The sequence below is a fragment of the Amblyomma americanum genome, chromosome 7 (assembly GCF_052857255.1).
Source record: "Amblyomma americanum isolate KBUSLIRL-KWMA chromosome 7, ASM5285725v1, whole genome shotgun sequence".
NCBI lineage: Eukaryota > Metazoa > Arthropoda > Arachnida > Ixodida > Ixodidae > Amblyomma > Amblyomma americanum.
This window is the reverse complement of record NC_135503.1, coordinates 155926399-155943339: the sequence shown is the minus strand read 5'-3', so window position 1 is coordinate 155943339 and position 16941 is coordinate 155926399. Positions and strand designations below refer to the sequence as shown.

Genomic DNA, 16941 nt, shown 5'->3' with positions numbered 1-16941 from the left:
ATCAAATGCTCTCGAAAAATCGAGAAAAATGGCATCAATTTGACCGCCAGCATCCATGGATGAATGCAAAACGTCAGTGTTGGAGGTAACGCGTTACAAGTAACGTCGTTACCGGTAATGCATTACTTTTTTCGGTAACTTAGTAATGTACTCGTTACCATTTCGGAACTGTGACGGAAATGTCAACGTACTTACGTTAACATTTTTTGGTAACGTGAGGTGTCACGTTACCAGTTACTTTTTATTCCAATTGTCCCCCCTCCGCCTCTATTTCAGAACAAAAATGCGCCTAAAGTGGTGTTGCAAATAAGCAAAATACACAGCTGCTCTCGACAATCCTTGTTGCATGCCTGAAAACACTGTCCGTGAAGACGAGCCACGGCGCAAGAATACTGAGGTATTGACACTAAGCCCGCTGGAGCGTACAGATTATGCTCGGCCGCGGCGGAGCACGCCTTGCAGTTCGACTGCAAGCCGACAGATGGCGCCGATGTCAGTGGGCCCAGTTGAGTGGTGCTGGCGCCTCGAGATTCCGCTGCCCAAGCTCGATTTTCTCTTTGTTGGCGTGAATTGAAAACACTAAGGAAGTTTGTTGCTCGGAATTAAAATCACTAGTGTGCCAGTCTTAACAATTTGTTTGCATGAAATTATCTTGTGTAAAGCAGTTAACGATATGGGCTCGGTCGAGCAGCACTCGAAGCTCATTCAAGTTCCGCTTCCTAGCTCAATGCATGGCTCAATCGATCTAATCAAAGATCTAACTTACCATAATAAATATGAGTGGGGGTCATCATGCTATTTTCCGTTCACAAGAGCAGAAAATTATTGCACCGGAAAGTTTTTGCTTCACGCTTATCGTTGCTTATTCACTCTATAAAAGACCCTTCAAGCATTATTTCGCTCAGTGGGCTAATTTTCAAGATGCCGCCCAGTAGTATAGCGCAGCTATTTACGACTCAAGTCGTGAAGAGGCTGCGTATTAGGTAAAAACTTTCTCACGCCGGAAATGCATCAGGCGGGTTGAAAGGGCGCGTCGGATCATGGTCTATAACCCAACACGAAAGCTTGAGAAATTGGTATTTTTATTCCGATGCATATTATCATAGAACGGGCATAATTTACATAAACTCCTTTCTACTGGAGGTTAAATGGCTCTTGAAGGACTCAAGTATGCAGGGGTCAGCGTTCAGCCAAGTACACTTTGGAAACTCATAAGGAGGTGAAAAAATATAAGGAAATCACCATCTCAGAAGTTTACACTGTCATGCACTCCCGCAATTAAAGAACGAAATGAAAAATTTCAGATTTTTATTGCACATCATATGCCCAGTGCAAACAAAAATGCAGTAACTGAGTGAAATATTCAAGACATACACAGTGTCACTGTGCGGTAACAGCAGTTTTCCATGTAACGTAAACAGCAAAAGTCCCAAAACTGTACCATATAGGAACATTGATGAAAATTGCGGCTAAGAGGAACAAAGCTTAGCCAGTTTCTTTTTTTCTTGTGTCCCGTTTTTCATGCTCATGTTAACATGCCTGCATTGCTGCCTCATCCGCATGCTAACATAGCAGTGAAGCAACTGAGCCACTGTTTCTTCCTTGTGCTCATCACATGGAAAAGTAATGGTATAGGTGTCAAGAACACCAACAATTGTGTCCCAGTAGACAGTGTGTGTGTCTGCATATGCTGAAAACAAACGTTCAGTTTGTTTCAGTAAATTATAAAGGTGCATATTTCGATGTATAAGTCCTCCTCTGTCCTTTGCATTTGTCAGTGCTGCCTCAGCGGTACTACTCTTTTCAGAACTGAACGCTGATTTGCATGTAGGACAGTTCGGGAATTTTCTCATTTTCCTGGTGATGAATCCTGCTGAATAAAAACAATGCAGACTTCAACATCAGTATCTGCTCCTCCTTTCATTTGGCTGATGATGTCATCACATTCCCAGTCGCCTACGCAGATAAGGCTCTCTAGTTTCTGCTTCATATCATCTACAAAGTCAGCTTATGACGCTTTGACATGGTTCAGGCTTATCAGAGCCCTGATATCTGATACATCTAGGAGTGGTTTTTCTCCTTCAACTACTCTACAGTTGCCAACTTTAGGAGGCTTTAGAAGGGTGTAAACAGACAATGTCTGATACAGCTGCAAGAAAGTAGGCATGGAGGGGTGGTCATTTTGTCTTCCAGCCAATGTTATCTTTCCGAAGAGGCGTTCAATTAAATCTTGGTTCATCTTCCTTGTTAAAACATATTTGAAATTCAAATCCTCCAAGAGAACATTACAAAGGTCTTTTGTTGATTTTAGTGTGACCCGAAGGCCCTCACAGGTCCTCTTAGTGAGAAACGTCTTTTGTTATCAAGCCGCACTCAAGTTCCTTCTCCCAGATGTCAAGCGATTGAATGCCGCTGCTAATAAGCCCAAGGTCTGAATTCTGCCTTGCAATGCCTTCAGCCGGAAAACGTCGGTTTAGTGCATCGAAAAGATCACTCAGAAATAAAGTAAATTCCTCAGTTGCTTCACTGTCGCTAAGACGGCGCACACCTTGTTCTCTGTAGAATTTAATGCCCGATGCCATAGAGCGGCTGAACACTTGCGTTGCCAATTTCACAAGCAATTTTCACAAGTAGTTGGGTATATGTGACTGTATGTTATCTTTGGACACACGCGTAAGCCTTCAGCTTGGTCCTGTTCCTCCTTATAAACTGCACTATAATCTTCCAATCTAATCCATTTGCCTTCCTTCTTCAGGTACCTCTGCTGCTTGAGGCGATTCCTAATACATTTAAATAAATGTGGCACATCCGAAAAGGCGAACATCTTTCTTGTAGGGTCACTTGGGTGGGTGAAAGAGTTGCAACAGTCTTGAAGGCTCCCGCTTACACCCAGTGTGCTCGACATACTTCTATTCGTGGATGCCCCATCGCAAACAAAGCCATGACTTTTCGCACCTGCTTCTTCCATGAGCGCAAGTGCTTGAAGAAGCAACTGCGCAAGAACGGTGCCTTTCGTTGAACCTTTGGCAGCGAAGACACCAAATGTTTGGGCAGAGCTCTTACCAAAAGGGCAAAACATAAAGAACAGAGCATGGGCAGCAAGCTCGCCTGAGTCCGCTGTCTCTGAAGTCAATCCTACATATGTCATTGTACTTGAATTGACACGTTTACTCTTGCAGACCTGCATTTCGTCAAACATCATACCGTGTTGTTGAAAACAGTCCTCCTTCGCCAACTTCTTCTTTAGAGCAGCAAAAAACTTGCTGTCAAAGCCAGACTTGAAGCCGACAGTCGCCATGTGACGACTTATTGTTCTGATTGATGGCAATGCTACAATTTCATTTTCCATTAGAAATTTGTATCCTGCAGATGACCGATTATGTAGGAGCAGACAGAGCAGTACCCAGCTGTCAGAATACCTTCTGCCCTTCTTTGATTCAACCTTTCCGGCTCTTAAAAAACGAGCTTCTGAGCCTCGGGAAGGTTTGCCTCCTCAAAGAAGCGTTCAATAGTTTCGTCATTAGGAAGTTCTAGCTTTTCTTGGCACTTAGCAAGTTATGCTTCAACTTTTTTTTCCCGTTTAGAAACCGTACCTTGGATTTAAAACAGACATATCTCGCTTTGCGTATCGTCTCAACCCTGGCCTTTTTTGATGGGCTTGCTATGAGCCGAACATGCCTCATTTTGCCTTTCTTTTGCCTGGCATGATGGATACGGAGCACAACTTTCAGTCGTTTACAAGCCTAGCAGATTGTTCCACCAGTAAGCAGCATACACTTGTGCCGCCACATTCCACAGATGTCAACATATGCACACTCTGGATGGATGTTGTTAAACGTTTCTTTAGAGGGGCCACCGGTGCATGCATGCATGCCATGGAAACATTGAAGAGCACTTTCTACTGCACTTACAGAATTCATACTTCTGTCACTGCTCACACTCTCTACATTTATAGAGCGGCCATGAACAAATGTCCTCAGCGACAGAGAGCCGTCAGTGGAAGGTGTTACCTGTACTGTTTTGCGGAGATAAGCTGAGTGGTTACAGTCTAGAGTGTTTGGCAAAGCCGCTTCACCAAAAAATCACAGCATACAGTCCAAAGTTCTCCACTACTTGCACTGCCCATGCTTTGCTGGGGAGCTGAATACTTTATGCACGTTCGCAAAGCAGTGAAAATGACACCGGCTCTTCTCTGCCCAGGGTGTACGAAGGTGTGGCGTTGTGCTGTTTCTTGTCTTTGCTATGTTCTGAGTTTCCTTTGGGTTCAACAGGAGTCCTGTTCATGCTGCTGTGTTGAGAAGAACTGGCTGCTATGCCGTCGCCTTCTGGACTGCGAATCTAGACGACAAAAGTGTGCAGGAAGGTTAAAGGTAATGATGATATAACAAGCAAAGCTAGACTATCGAGATAAGAAAGCAACTTGCAGCAACAGTCTGTGCTGAATAGCCCTGACAACTGTGCTGGAAAAAAATTTCAGTTGGAACACTGTGAATGGAGGTTGCTGAAAGAGCTCATTTTACAATGATGCAGGCAATGCATAAACTGAGATATGACAGGATGGCAAGAAAAATTACGCAGAGTATAGTTTTCTGTCAGCCAAAAAAAGCACGAAGTCATCGCAGTAGCCAAAGCTAGTTTACCTGGCATTCTTCTCTGTCCTGAGCGAAGCAAACTGTATTGTGATGCAGTTCAATCGCGTTCCCTTCCTTCAGGTATTCTTCTGGATAACTGTAAGAGTGAGACGAACTAGCAGCGACGGTGCCGTCTGCAGCGCAGTCCTGAATCGTGCTGTCAATATGCATGAAACAAAATTGTGTATAGAATGTTTGCAGCTATTTAAAAAAAGCAACAGAGCGCACATAAAGCGAGAAGCTTACCTCCATTCCACTTGGTTGAGCACCACGAGACGGTGTATTTGTTGCACCATCAAGTGCCAGACATGATATCAGAGTGGCAGAGTCAGAGTCAAGAAGCTGTCGCATAACCTCTGGTTCCAAGGCTGTTTCCGGATTTGCAGGCATCATCACAGCAGGCAAGGAAGCTTGGAGAGGCTGCATCGCACCGCTGTAGCCGACCTCCGGCCGACATCGCTTAGATGCTTGTGCAGAAGGTTTCCTGTCCGAGGTGGCTTTCTATGTCTCTCTGGCCGCGTCAGATACTTTGGACAGTTCGGAAATAACGTAGGAACTGCATCTCTGGAAAGCACGGGCCTCTTTTCCGCGTAAAACAGCACTCTTCCATTGAGCTCCGCGTAAAGGGCGGTTCACATGCAAGCGAATTGGCGAACGGAGCGAACAGCGGCGCGGCGCTGCGAAGCGGTTCGCGAGCTTCGTTTCACATGCATCGCCGCTGCGCGTTTCCCACCGCTGCGAAAACCAATGTTGCCGGCAAAAGATATGCGCCTGCAACCGGTTTTGGTGGCCTGCAAACACAAAAAAAAGCGTAATTAAAAGCAATATTTTGTCATTTCTTTTCATAGTTTATCTAAATAAATATAATTATTGCGTTTTAAGCATTAAACAGCGCTTTATACAATTTCTTTCCTAAAGAAAAGTTCGTACGTGCGGCGTACAAACTCGCGTGGCAACGCCGGGCCAGTCTAGCCACCCTTGCCGGGCGGTCATTGGTTGAGATGCGCTGCTGCCGCGTCGCCGCCGCGAAAATTTCCAACTTGCCCGAACCTCGCCGCTCCAGCCGCTGGGGCTTCCACCGCCGCTTGAGAGAGGGTGTATGCGCCGCGGCGACGGAGTTCGCGAGCGGTTCGCTTGCATGTGAAACGGGCTTAATACGCCTGGGATATCGCGTCCTCTGCAAAATGCTTGGCGCAGACATGATCAGTGGGTATTAACGTCCCGTCTGCCCTAGGAATCGCACGGCGCCACCTCTCCAAATGAACATTGTCGGACGGAGCTTTGAATAGTGGCACACGCTACGCACAAGTCCGGTAGCCCGAGTTGCAGTTCGGCACGAAGCACTTTCGTCCCATTGCGCAGCACTCAGCGCAGCACTCACCAGCTGTGGGCTTGGTGGCTTGGTTGGTTGGAAGATTGGGCTACTCTGCCGACGGCAGCCAAACACAAGTTGTTGGTGAAAAATAAAGGAACTTGTTAAAACAGCAGAGCAGTGCAGCGGCATACACCAAAATGTCGCAAAAATACGTGCGCAGTGCCGCGCCACGCCGGACCGAGCCGCCTAGCGTGGGCCCCCCTTTCGCAGCGCCCTCTAAGCTAGCAACCGGCTTCAAAGGCAACGCCCCCCCCCCCCCCCCCCCCCCCCCACCGCACATATTGTGCCCGCGAGCGGGCGGCGCTCTCGCGCGCGGCAGGGGGAGAGTGTCAACACCTAAGTATATTATTCTTACACCGCGCGACGAGCACAACTGAAAAAAAGACAGATACCCATAAAGCACGAAACACGTGCTCACACACTTGCGGACCGCCAGGTGGCTGCCGGAGCACACGGACGCGTCTCACGTCGGCTCCGTAGTTTTCTACTGCTTTGTGCGGTTTTTCGACTCTTCCTGGACTACAAGTGCTGCAAACGGTTCGTGATGGTGTTGTGCACCATTTTTGTCCACTTTTAGGGACTTCCGAGTCCGAAATTTGTGCATGGCACGGAGCGGCAGACGTTTCGCTGCGCCTCGCAGTAGGCCTAGCTGGAACCTGCCGCGCCTGGGCTAGGCTAGGCTTAGCTTCACAGCGCGCACATGGCTTCACTAAACGCCAAGCCTGCCTGCCAATTCGGCGGAGAAGCAATCTCGCCTGAAGAATTCGCCACAGATCCTGGATGGACCAGGGCTCTCACAGCCCGTAAACTAGCGCACTCAGCACCGCACTCAGAGCTCGCCTCTCAAGCCGCCGGACGGACCCGCCACACCGGCCCAGCCCAAGCAAGGCAAGTCTCCTCCACCAAATATGAAGCGTCAGGCTCCGCTATGCAAACTACCCGCCTCAGACATGAAAATTATCTAGCGCCCGAGTGGGGGCCTAGATCTCCGCAAACAAAATGAGGGCTACATCCTATCCCTCGTATGCACCGCCCTGAAGCTCCCCATAGAGGCAGTACGTCAACAAGACGCCATACGCATAAATCCTCGAAACAACTCTTTCACCATCAGTACCTCATCAGAGAACAGAGCGGAACGCTACTTTAGTCTCTTCAAATCTCCAACATGACCTACCCATTAAAGGCCTACATTGCCCAACCAGACAACGCCATCCGAGGCTTTCTCTACAACGCTATCTACGGCCAGACGCCTAAAGAGATAGTTCAGGAACTTCAGGCTTTCAACAAAAGTAGTTCGTATGACATTACGGACGCCAGACGTTTGGGTAAGCCTAAGTCCATACTCGTCACTTTCGTCAACACAAAGTCGGTTCCCAAGCAACTGCGCTTTTACGGAGCCGTATATAACTGCTATTCCTTCCTGGCGAAAGCCGAGGCCTGCTTCAACTGTCGGAAAGCCGGTCACAGAAGCGACGTCGGTATCCAACCCAAGCAAAATTCCTGCCAGCGCTGTGGAGAGCCTCATTCCCCAGTCGAGCCACCCACGTGCGCAGCCAAATGCATCATCTGCGTTGGATCCCACTTCCCGGGCTCAAAACGCGGCAAGCAGCGTTTCAACCGTCCGGGCTACAATAGGCTGACACCCAAGGATGATACGACAAAGAACGCAACCCTCCGGGAATCCCGCCGCAGGCAGCGATCAAGCTCGAGAAGCCGTGCCAACTCGCGTCAGTGGTCCCGGTCCCGGTCCGAGTCCTTCCCACCCCTGACCAGACCGCTCACGTCTGAGAAACAAGGAAAGACCAGACAGTCAGCATCTGACAAACAGGTGAGCTGGGGTCCGCGATCTTCCCTTGTTCGTGAGAATAATCAACTTAAAGCACAGCTCGAACAGCAGAGGAAGCAAATCCAACATCAGAGTCAACAAATCGATAGTCTTAGCAAACAATTTTAATTGCTACTACAACAAAGAAAATGGAAATTCCTTAAGATATGATATCCCCTCTCTCACCACGGAAGCTAGTGGACCGAACTCACCCACCCAAAGCAAACCTGCCAAGTGCAGAGCAAAAGGAAGCACTACCACTGGGGACGTCACAACGTTAGGAACCCTGATCAACGCGGTCACTATTCTTGAACAGAAAATGGAAAAGAAATTCGAAGCCATGACCAAAGACATGAGCACATGGACGAGCAATTTCAACAACAGAATGACGGCGCTCGAGCGGAGATCTAGCGCCCACGACGCCATTGCTGCTCAGGTGCAGAGAAAAACAGACCAAGTGTTTCCCCTCACATAAATCAAATTCAACCCATTCGCTTTCAGACCAGTGTGTGATGGCAGCAAACCACAAGGAACTTAGAGTGGGGCAGTGGAATTGCAGAGGATATCGCTCCAAGCGAAGCGACCTGCAACTCCACATTCAATCTCTCTCCGACTCATAAGTCCCCATAGTCATCGCATTACAGGAAACTCAAGCTCCTGTCAGATTAGTCAACTACACTCCCCACACGCCAGTGAACAAACCCATTCAAAGGGTAGCAACCATAGTTCACAGAGCATACACCGCTACAGATCACCACACAGAGGTTGAAGACATAGATTGTCACCTAATAGAGCTGCTTACCAAAACTAGAAATAACACTAGCCTATACATCCTCAACACATACAGCAGCCCGAAAGGCAAAGCAGCCCAACTCCTCGCAGCCATACGCAAACCGCTCCATATCAGCGCTAAACACCCGCTTATAGTGCTTGGTGACTTTAATGCCAGACACGTCAGCTGGAGGTACAACTTCAACTGCAGAAAAGGAGCACAGCTCTGGACACTAATTCAGAACGAGGGACTCACCCTCGTCAATAATCCGCAACAACATACGCGCATCGGTAACAGCGTGCCACACAACACCACTCCTGATCTCACACTCACAAAGAATATCACAAAATATGAGTGGTCGCACACGCAGACCTCCCTAGGCAACGACCACTACATAACTGAAACCTCACTCTCGCTAAACTGACTCGCCCCCTTCATGAAAAAGAAGCTGCAGATCACAGACTGGGACAAATTTCGTAACCTCCGGAACGACGCCCCCACCCAAATCAAACACCTTGCCAGGTGGGTGGCAGAACTCACAAAGGACGTCGCTACAGCGACATCTGAGATCCCGAGCAATCGCGAATCGGGCGCGGTCGACAGCAGACTCCTTCACATGTTGGAGGCTCACTCCGGTCTGCAAAAACGATGGCTTCGTAATAAACACAACAGATGACTCAAGTTAAGGATATGAGCCTTGATCAAAGAAATAGAGGCACACGCGGCACAACTAACCCGTCAGAATAGAGGTCAGCTCTGCAACCGCATGGATGGCAACCTGGGCCTAAGAGACACATGGAAATTTTCGCGCTGGCTCTTAGCACCCCACAACACGAATAGCATGCAACAGCGTAATGTAACGCGCCTCATTCACAGAATAGGTATGGATGATGATGTCCTGGTCCAGAATCTCAAAGACAGGTACCTCACAGCAACTCCCAAATTACCCCTCCCTTCCTACTTGGGCGTAGAAACCCCGGGCTCGACGCGGACGTAACAACGTGGGAGGTTAGAGCAGCAATGGTCAAACTTCGCACCACGTCTGCGCCAGGAGCAGACGGGATCACAAACAAAACGATACGAAATTTAGACGAGAACTCCATCCAAGCCCTAGCAGAACTTTTAAACAAGCACTGGAAGGAAGGCACCGTTCTTTCCGAGTGGACCCACACGGTCACTTTCATCCACAAGCCCGGAAAACCGCTCGACATGTTAAACGTCTGGTCATTCTCTCTCACCTGATGCTTGGGAAAGCTATTTGAGCATGTTATCCTAAACAGATTGCAAATTTACATGCAAACAAGAGAGCTCTATCCCAACACAATGCTAGGATTCCGAAGCCATCCATCAGCATAAGACGTGATGCTTCTAATCTCAGAAGGAATCCTACATCCCAGACACTGCAAACGCACAATCAATCAATCAATCACACAGCATTTATTTTACCAACAAAGTGTACAGGTGGTACTGCTAGCCTTAGACCTCACTAAGGTGTTTGACAATGTCCAACACACAGTCATACTGGACGCCTTATCCAATCTAGGAGTCAGGACTCGAACACATACCTACATAGCAGCTTTCCTACGAGACCGCACAGCGGATATCAAACTAGGCCCTATAGAGTCCCCCTCCTTTCCTCTGGGCAGCAGGGAACACCCGAAGGGTCAGTCTTATCTCCCCTACTTTTCAACATCACTCTCATTCCCATGGCTCGCAAGCTAGAGCGCATCCCAAACCTCTCCCACTCCTATGCAGACGACATTGCCTATGGACCACCATGGGCAATGTTGGGAACATGGAAGAAACTTTTCAAGCAGGTGCGGACGCGGCAGTGGAGTGCGCAGCCTCTATAGGCCTCGCATGATCCTCGGCTAAGTCTGAACTCTTGCTACTCCACCCGACCCCGAACCGCAACAGGAAGTACAACCCCTCCATACACGTTGAGGTCAATGGTCTACCAGTGCCAGAGGTTGAAAAGATACGCATCCTAGGCATGTTCATACAAAACAATGGACGCAACACGGAGACCATCTACAAACTAACCATCACGACATATCAAACCATCCGACTGATTAGAAGAATAGCCAACAAGCACCGAGGCATGCGTGAACATATCCTGAGGCGGCTCGTTCAGGCATTCGTGATTAGTCGGATGGTTTTGCTCCCTTCCCTACCTTCCCTAAAGTGGAGAAGGTATATGCACTAATAAGACAGACATACAAGTCATCCTTAAATCTCCCACAACGATCTCCCACCACCCATCTCCTACGCATGGGAGTACACAATACACTACAAGAACCAACTGAAGCTTATCGCACGGCTCAGATTGACAGACTCAACCTCCACAAATACAGGTAGACACATTCTCGCCTCTATAAATTTACATTCAAACAACAGGTCCCCCCCCCCCCACAACACCCACGCCATCCCAAAACACATCAAGGACAGACTCATAGTTCACTCTCTGCCCAAAAACGTACACCCAGTTCACAACCAGGCCAGACGCGAAGCATGTGCCAAGGCTTTACACAATGCTCATGCAAACGACAAAGACGTGGACGTGGCAGAGTACACCATCAATTCGCCCTACGTCATCACTGTAGCATCGCATGACCTCAAACACAGCCTCGTGCTCTATTAAGGCAACAACCTCACTTGAAGCCGAAGAAGCAGCCATAGGGTTTGCCATTTCCTCCTGCGCTGCCACACTCATTCTGAGTGACTCTAAAGCAGCAATCACGAATTTTGCACGGCGAGAGATTCATTCTACCACCCGAAAAATTCTCAATTCTTGCTGCACAGAACCCCGACCAGTTCAAATTGTTTGGGTTCCAGCGCACGCAGGCAACCCCGGCAACGAAGTGGCCCGCTCTCTTGATCGAGCGTACGTCAACCGAGCACGGCACACCGTAGACCGGGGTAGCGCTAGGGACCGGCTCGTCCCCTATCATGAAATAACCCTTCATTACAAGGAGCAAAGGCTCGTCTATCCCCCATCACATATCTCCCTCTCTAAAGAACAACAAAATACCTGGAGTCAGCTCCAGACTCGCACCTTCCCTTCACTGGCTTTGTTAACCCTTATCCACCCAGGCCGATACAGACTCGAATGTTCTCTTTGAGGGGCTCCGAGAGCCAACTTTGACCACATTTTATATCTCTGCCGAGAATTCCGACCACCATCTCGCTGGAACCTCACGGACAAAGAGGGTTGGGAGATCGCAGTCTCCAGCTCCGAACCAGCCTCACAAAGGCGGCTGGTAGAGTGGTCTGGAGAGGTCGCCGCACGTCATGGACTGTTGGTCACCATCTGAGATCAAGAGCCAGACCAACCCTAGGCAGTGACTCATCCATAAAGCTCATCAATAAAGTTTTTACCTACACACTTTCCTTCAGCTAACTGCCCTTCCCAAACCACTCACACATGCAACACTCTAAAGAGTGGAAAAGCATGCCGAGCAATTTGTAACATCATATTTTTCAGAATTTCTGTAAATTTGTTGAGAGTTCATTGATGTTTGGTTTGGAAGTTAGAGTTGTTGATGAAATGTCTTTTTGTGTTTAATGTTACACTCCGAAAATGGCTTCACTATGTGCGACGGAGTTGGAAGCCATCACATGAAACTCTATAGGCATGTTTAGGCCACAATAAAAATGCTAAGCTTCTGCACAATTCTGCAAATTATTCCTGTTAAATCACGATTTCGGGTAAAATCGTTATTTCGGCTAGAACTGTTATGGGAAATATGACCTTTATAAAATTGTTATCGTGAGTTCTTGCAGCGAAGACGCACCAAATAAAATTTGTGGCCATGAATTAACAGGGAAGTAACGTGCGGTACTTCTTTTCTGTAACGGTAACGTGTTACATTTTTTTGTAGCCAACGTAGGATGGTAACGCGTTCGTTTTTTTTTCACCGTGATGAGTAACGTATTTAGTTACTTTTTTCGTAACGCCTGCAACACTGGAAATCCTGAACGAACCAGGCAAGTTGTGTGCCACAAGAGAAGCCCTTGCAAAAATCGTTCTGGTATTTGAGAATAAGATTGTTGTTTTCCAGGTACTTAAGAATTTGACTATAAATAACGTGTTCGAGAAGTTTGCACAGAGTATTTGTTAGTGAGATAGGGCGATAATTAAACAGAGAAGAACGATTACCTGATTTGAAAATGGTTATCACTTAAGCAACACGCCATTCATGAGGTATGAGACCAGATGATAATGATTGAGAGAACAGGGCGGTTATTATTGAACTAATGGAGTGCGATGTGCTTTTAAGTATCTTATTAATGAAGCGATGTTAATCAGATCTGGTAGAAATCTTAAGGTTTTTTAGTAGGCATAATATATCAGTTTGAGCGACTAATATTTCGAGCATTTTATGTTAGGAAGGTTATTTAAATCGGACACTGACGAGACGTCCTCGTTAGTGAATACGGAACAGAAAGCGCCGTTAAATATCTGGGCACAGTGGGTTTCAGGAATTGGAATCCCATAATTATCGGTAAGAATTATATCACGATTGTTATTTGGGTTTATCACTTTGCAGAATCTGCGAGGGTTATTTGCTAGCATAGATGATAAGTCCTTGTTGAAAAAGTGGCGTCCGGTTGACTTGAGGGACGTTTGGTAAAGCTCGTCGCATTCCTTGTACTTGGTCCACGCGCTTGAAAGATCCTTCTTAGCAGCTTGTCTGTAAAGGCGCTTCTTTTTATTATTCAGTCGACGAAGTTGTTTATTGAACCAAGGCGCAGATTTTTTCTCTTTGATAGAAGCTACTGGAATAAAGGTATTGATAAGATTAGTGAGGGTATCTTTGAGAAGTGTGCAGTTATCTTCGGCAGAAAGAGATAAATAATCATCCAGGCACTCCAGAGAAAAATAGCTGCAGTCTGTTAATAACTGTTAAATGGTCGCCTTTGTTGTAGCATTGGATTTGTTTGGTCCTTATCATCTTTTTATTAAAAGAGCAAGAAAGATTGCCGGTTATAATGGCATGATCAGAAAGTCCGCCCAGATGACTTCAGTCGGAGCAGATGCCTGGATTGGTTGCCAACACAAGGTCCAAAATGTTAGCAGTACTAGTTAAGGCAGGTGAACGAGCTGCATTAATGAAAAATCAAAACAGGAGTGGAGCATGAGCTTCAATGTCACTGGCAGAGACGGCTAATGAGAGCCAGTTAATGCTTTAGAACTTAAAATCGCCGAAGATGATCAACTTGCTGCTAGGAAAAGGAGGGAGTGAAAGAAGAAATGAAGAAAGAGGTACAGTAGTAGGGGGCTCCGCAATAAATTCGAAGCCCTTTCGAAGCTTGTACCTGCTTTTTTCGAAGACAAACAACGTAAACATCATAGGCGAACACAGGAGGTGCGGTGGACAGCACAAGCGCTGGCTTGAAATCCGTTTTAAAATTTCCGCCTTTTCAATGTGCTTCATGTTTGTATTAGCGCTGCTAGATTTAAAAAAAAACTACGTGCCAGGCAGCTGAGAAACAAGCTGTGCTACAGCTGTAAGCCTTCCGTTACATTTTAGTGATACCGACCCTGCTTATTTGTTCGTAGCAGTTATTTCCCAGAAAGCTGCGTGAATGATTTGGCTGCAGTACGACAGGTTTATTCAAATTACTTTAATGAACTTTTTAAATAAATGAACAATAATTCGTACATACATATCCCAGCAGACCCTCTTGTACTTGTAATGACGCTACCATCTCCTTATTTTACACAGGAATTTACCTATTTTAACAGGAATTTACTTATTTTACAAGGAAGTACTTGTACCTCCGTCCTGTATTCAACGCTTTCTGCGTGGTTTATTGCTGGCTGAATGTTTTAGATGTGGAGCTTGCGAAGTTTGCTTGCCTTATCCGCTATGCCTCACCGATTTTAGCCAGCCGCTGACTGTCGCCCGATGCGGGAAATCTGCGGACTTGTAGTTGAATGTTGCAGAATTTTGTTAATTTGTTTGCATATTTGTTAGCATTTTATTACGAGGCGGGTGCTCATAGCGAGTTCCGAGCGTCGTACAAAAGGGCGCAGATTGTGCACACTGACCGTCAGGGGGACGACTTCGTCTCGAGGCACGAATTTGGTGGTGAGGACAGCGTGCGTGTGCGCCAGCTCGTGGGCCAGCTCGTCGACGTTGTCGGTGACCTCGTCGATGGCGCCCACCACCTGCTGGGTGAGCTGCTGCCGCTCGTCGTGGCCCGTGCACTCCGGCAGGAGCGAGAAGAGCGGCCGCGCCGGCTCCACGGAGAGCAGCCCCGACGCCGGGTTCTGGCGCAGCCATAGGACGCTGGGTATGGCCCGCTGCAGGGACAGGGAGGCAGCCTGCGCCAGCAGCTTCTCGGCCGGCCCCCGCAGCCAGGCACGGACGCTCACGCCCACGTCCTGCAGGAAGGCGTACAGGGCATCGTGCAGGTCTCGTTCCACGAAGTGCGCCGTGTAGCAGCTGGCGTACAGGCCCGAGAGCTCGCGCAGCGCCCTCGGTGCCTCGAAGGGGCTCTGGCTTGAGGCGAAAGAGAAAATTATGGTTGATCAATTGGATTGAAGCGGAGGAAATTTGATGGCATTCCTTATCACACGGCGATCTATTACAGCTCTGTTTCCATGCCAGTTCTGTGTCCACAGTGTTGCACTCTCCAATCAACTCCAATTCGGATTCCATCCAACTCGTATTACGCAAGTACGCTAGATGTATCCCATTCATAGATCTTGGCGAGTTCGCATTCCACTATCGGTGCCGTTCCCCGGCGGTTAAGCGATGCGCCACAGATATACCAGGTGGCTGTTTCAACCGCAGCCACCGATGGGGCTTGCGAAAGCCAGGTTGCTCTTCCCAAGCAATGCGAGAAGGAATAGCATCCGCAAGGCTACTTCTTGCACATATACGTAGTTCATTCCGAGGCCGTATACTTTGCACGTACACCTCCTATTGTTCGAGTCACTGCCTTCTTAAAGGGGTTGGGACATTAAATTTTGAGGCTATAGTAAGCTTGTTATAGGCTTCCTCTGTATGTAAGGTCACCTATGGCGAAGTATTGGATGCAACAAGCGCTTAAAATATATTTTAATTCAGCTCCAAATAGTCCCGAAGTGCTCTTCCTCTTGATGGATGCCCATCGCTAGCGCTATAGGTGGTGACGTAGAGCCCTGGGAACGATATCAATGAATAGCAGTGACATCGCAACACAGTAACGTGACGTACTATGAACGGCGGCTCGCGAGATCGGTGAGGCGCTGCTTCGGCGACTCAGCGGTCGGTGTGCTGATCGGCATATATGCCGTTGCTGACGCACCAGCCAGCATCTTCACGTCGATGAGACAATGACTCTCTTGTTTGCACTTTCTCCGTAATAAAAATGAGCGACACGAGCGACTACATTTCATATGTTCACCCTTCGGCTCGGCTGCAGTGCGAATAGGCCTAGCGAGTCCGCCGGGTTCGTATACGCGACGTCGGCGATTGTGGAGAGCGAGTTCACAAGTTTTAGCGCATCCATATGGTCATCTAGCGTGGTTTTGACAACAGTGACCTTAAATCGAGGACTGTTTACATCTTAGGACGCAAATACGTCCAGCGGGAAGCGCCGATGCTAGGCGGTGTGACCCAGTCTGTCGGTCAATACTGCAGGCGCTCGCGGCGGCAGCTACGTCGGCGTCGCTTGACGGCAACAAACTAAGCCATTTTGTTTATCTCAAATGGGTTCCAAACATACCTCTAGATAAAACAATTTAAAGTCAAGTACTGGACACATCGGAAAAAGCAAAAAAGCAGCTACAACGAGTCAGAAACGCCGGTCCTACGCGTTGTCACAACCTGGCTATGAAGCGTTCCCCAGGCTGGCGCTCGCATTCTTCGGCGGTTCTAGCAACGTTATCGCACTAAACAAACAAGTAAACCCGCAGCTGGCGCGAAAGAGATGAGCTTGCTTAACCTATGTGGAACGCAGCTTGCAATTCCTGCCAAAATAAGGCGCAATTGCTGCTTGCATACAGATGCAGATATGTAAACAAAAGTAGCGTCGAGATGCAGTCGTCGGCATGGGCGCATTCCTGGAGGAGTTGACTACCCGTGCGGTAAATGATGAATCCTGTACAATTGTCTGGAAGCATTCATTTAGCCAATAGATGGACTGTCTACTAAACAAGCAGCAGATATCGTGATCAGCAGCCACGGGACCCTGAGCAGTCTCGCAGGGCGGCTGCGCGGGCGGCGCGAAGTGAAGACATAGACGGGTATTGGTCGGTAGGAAAAGCGAGGCATCATGTCGCTGTAATGTGACCAGGGTCAGCAACGGGCCACTGACAGAGACGTCCACAGAGCATCGGCGTCGG

General features: G+C 48.1%; 1 protein-coding gene across 1 annotated transcript in view; it reads right to left on the bottom strand.

The window, feature by feature from the left end:
- Window positions 1–16941, bottom strand: part of LOC144098185 (uncharacterized) — a 141113-nt gene that overhangs the window by 81469 nt on the left and 42703 nt on the right. The window contains exon 3 of the mRNA XM_077630700.1: window positions 14659–15108. Within this exon, the coding sequence (XP_077486826.1) occupies window positions 14659–15108 (450 nt within the window). The remainder of the gene's footprint in view (window positions 1–14658; window positions 15109–16941) is intronic.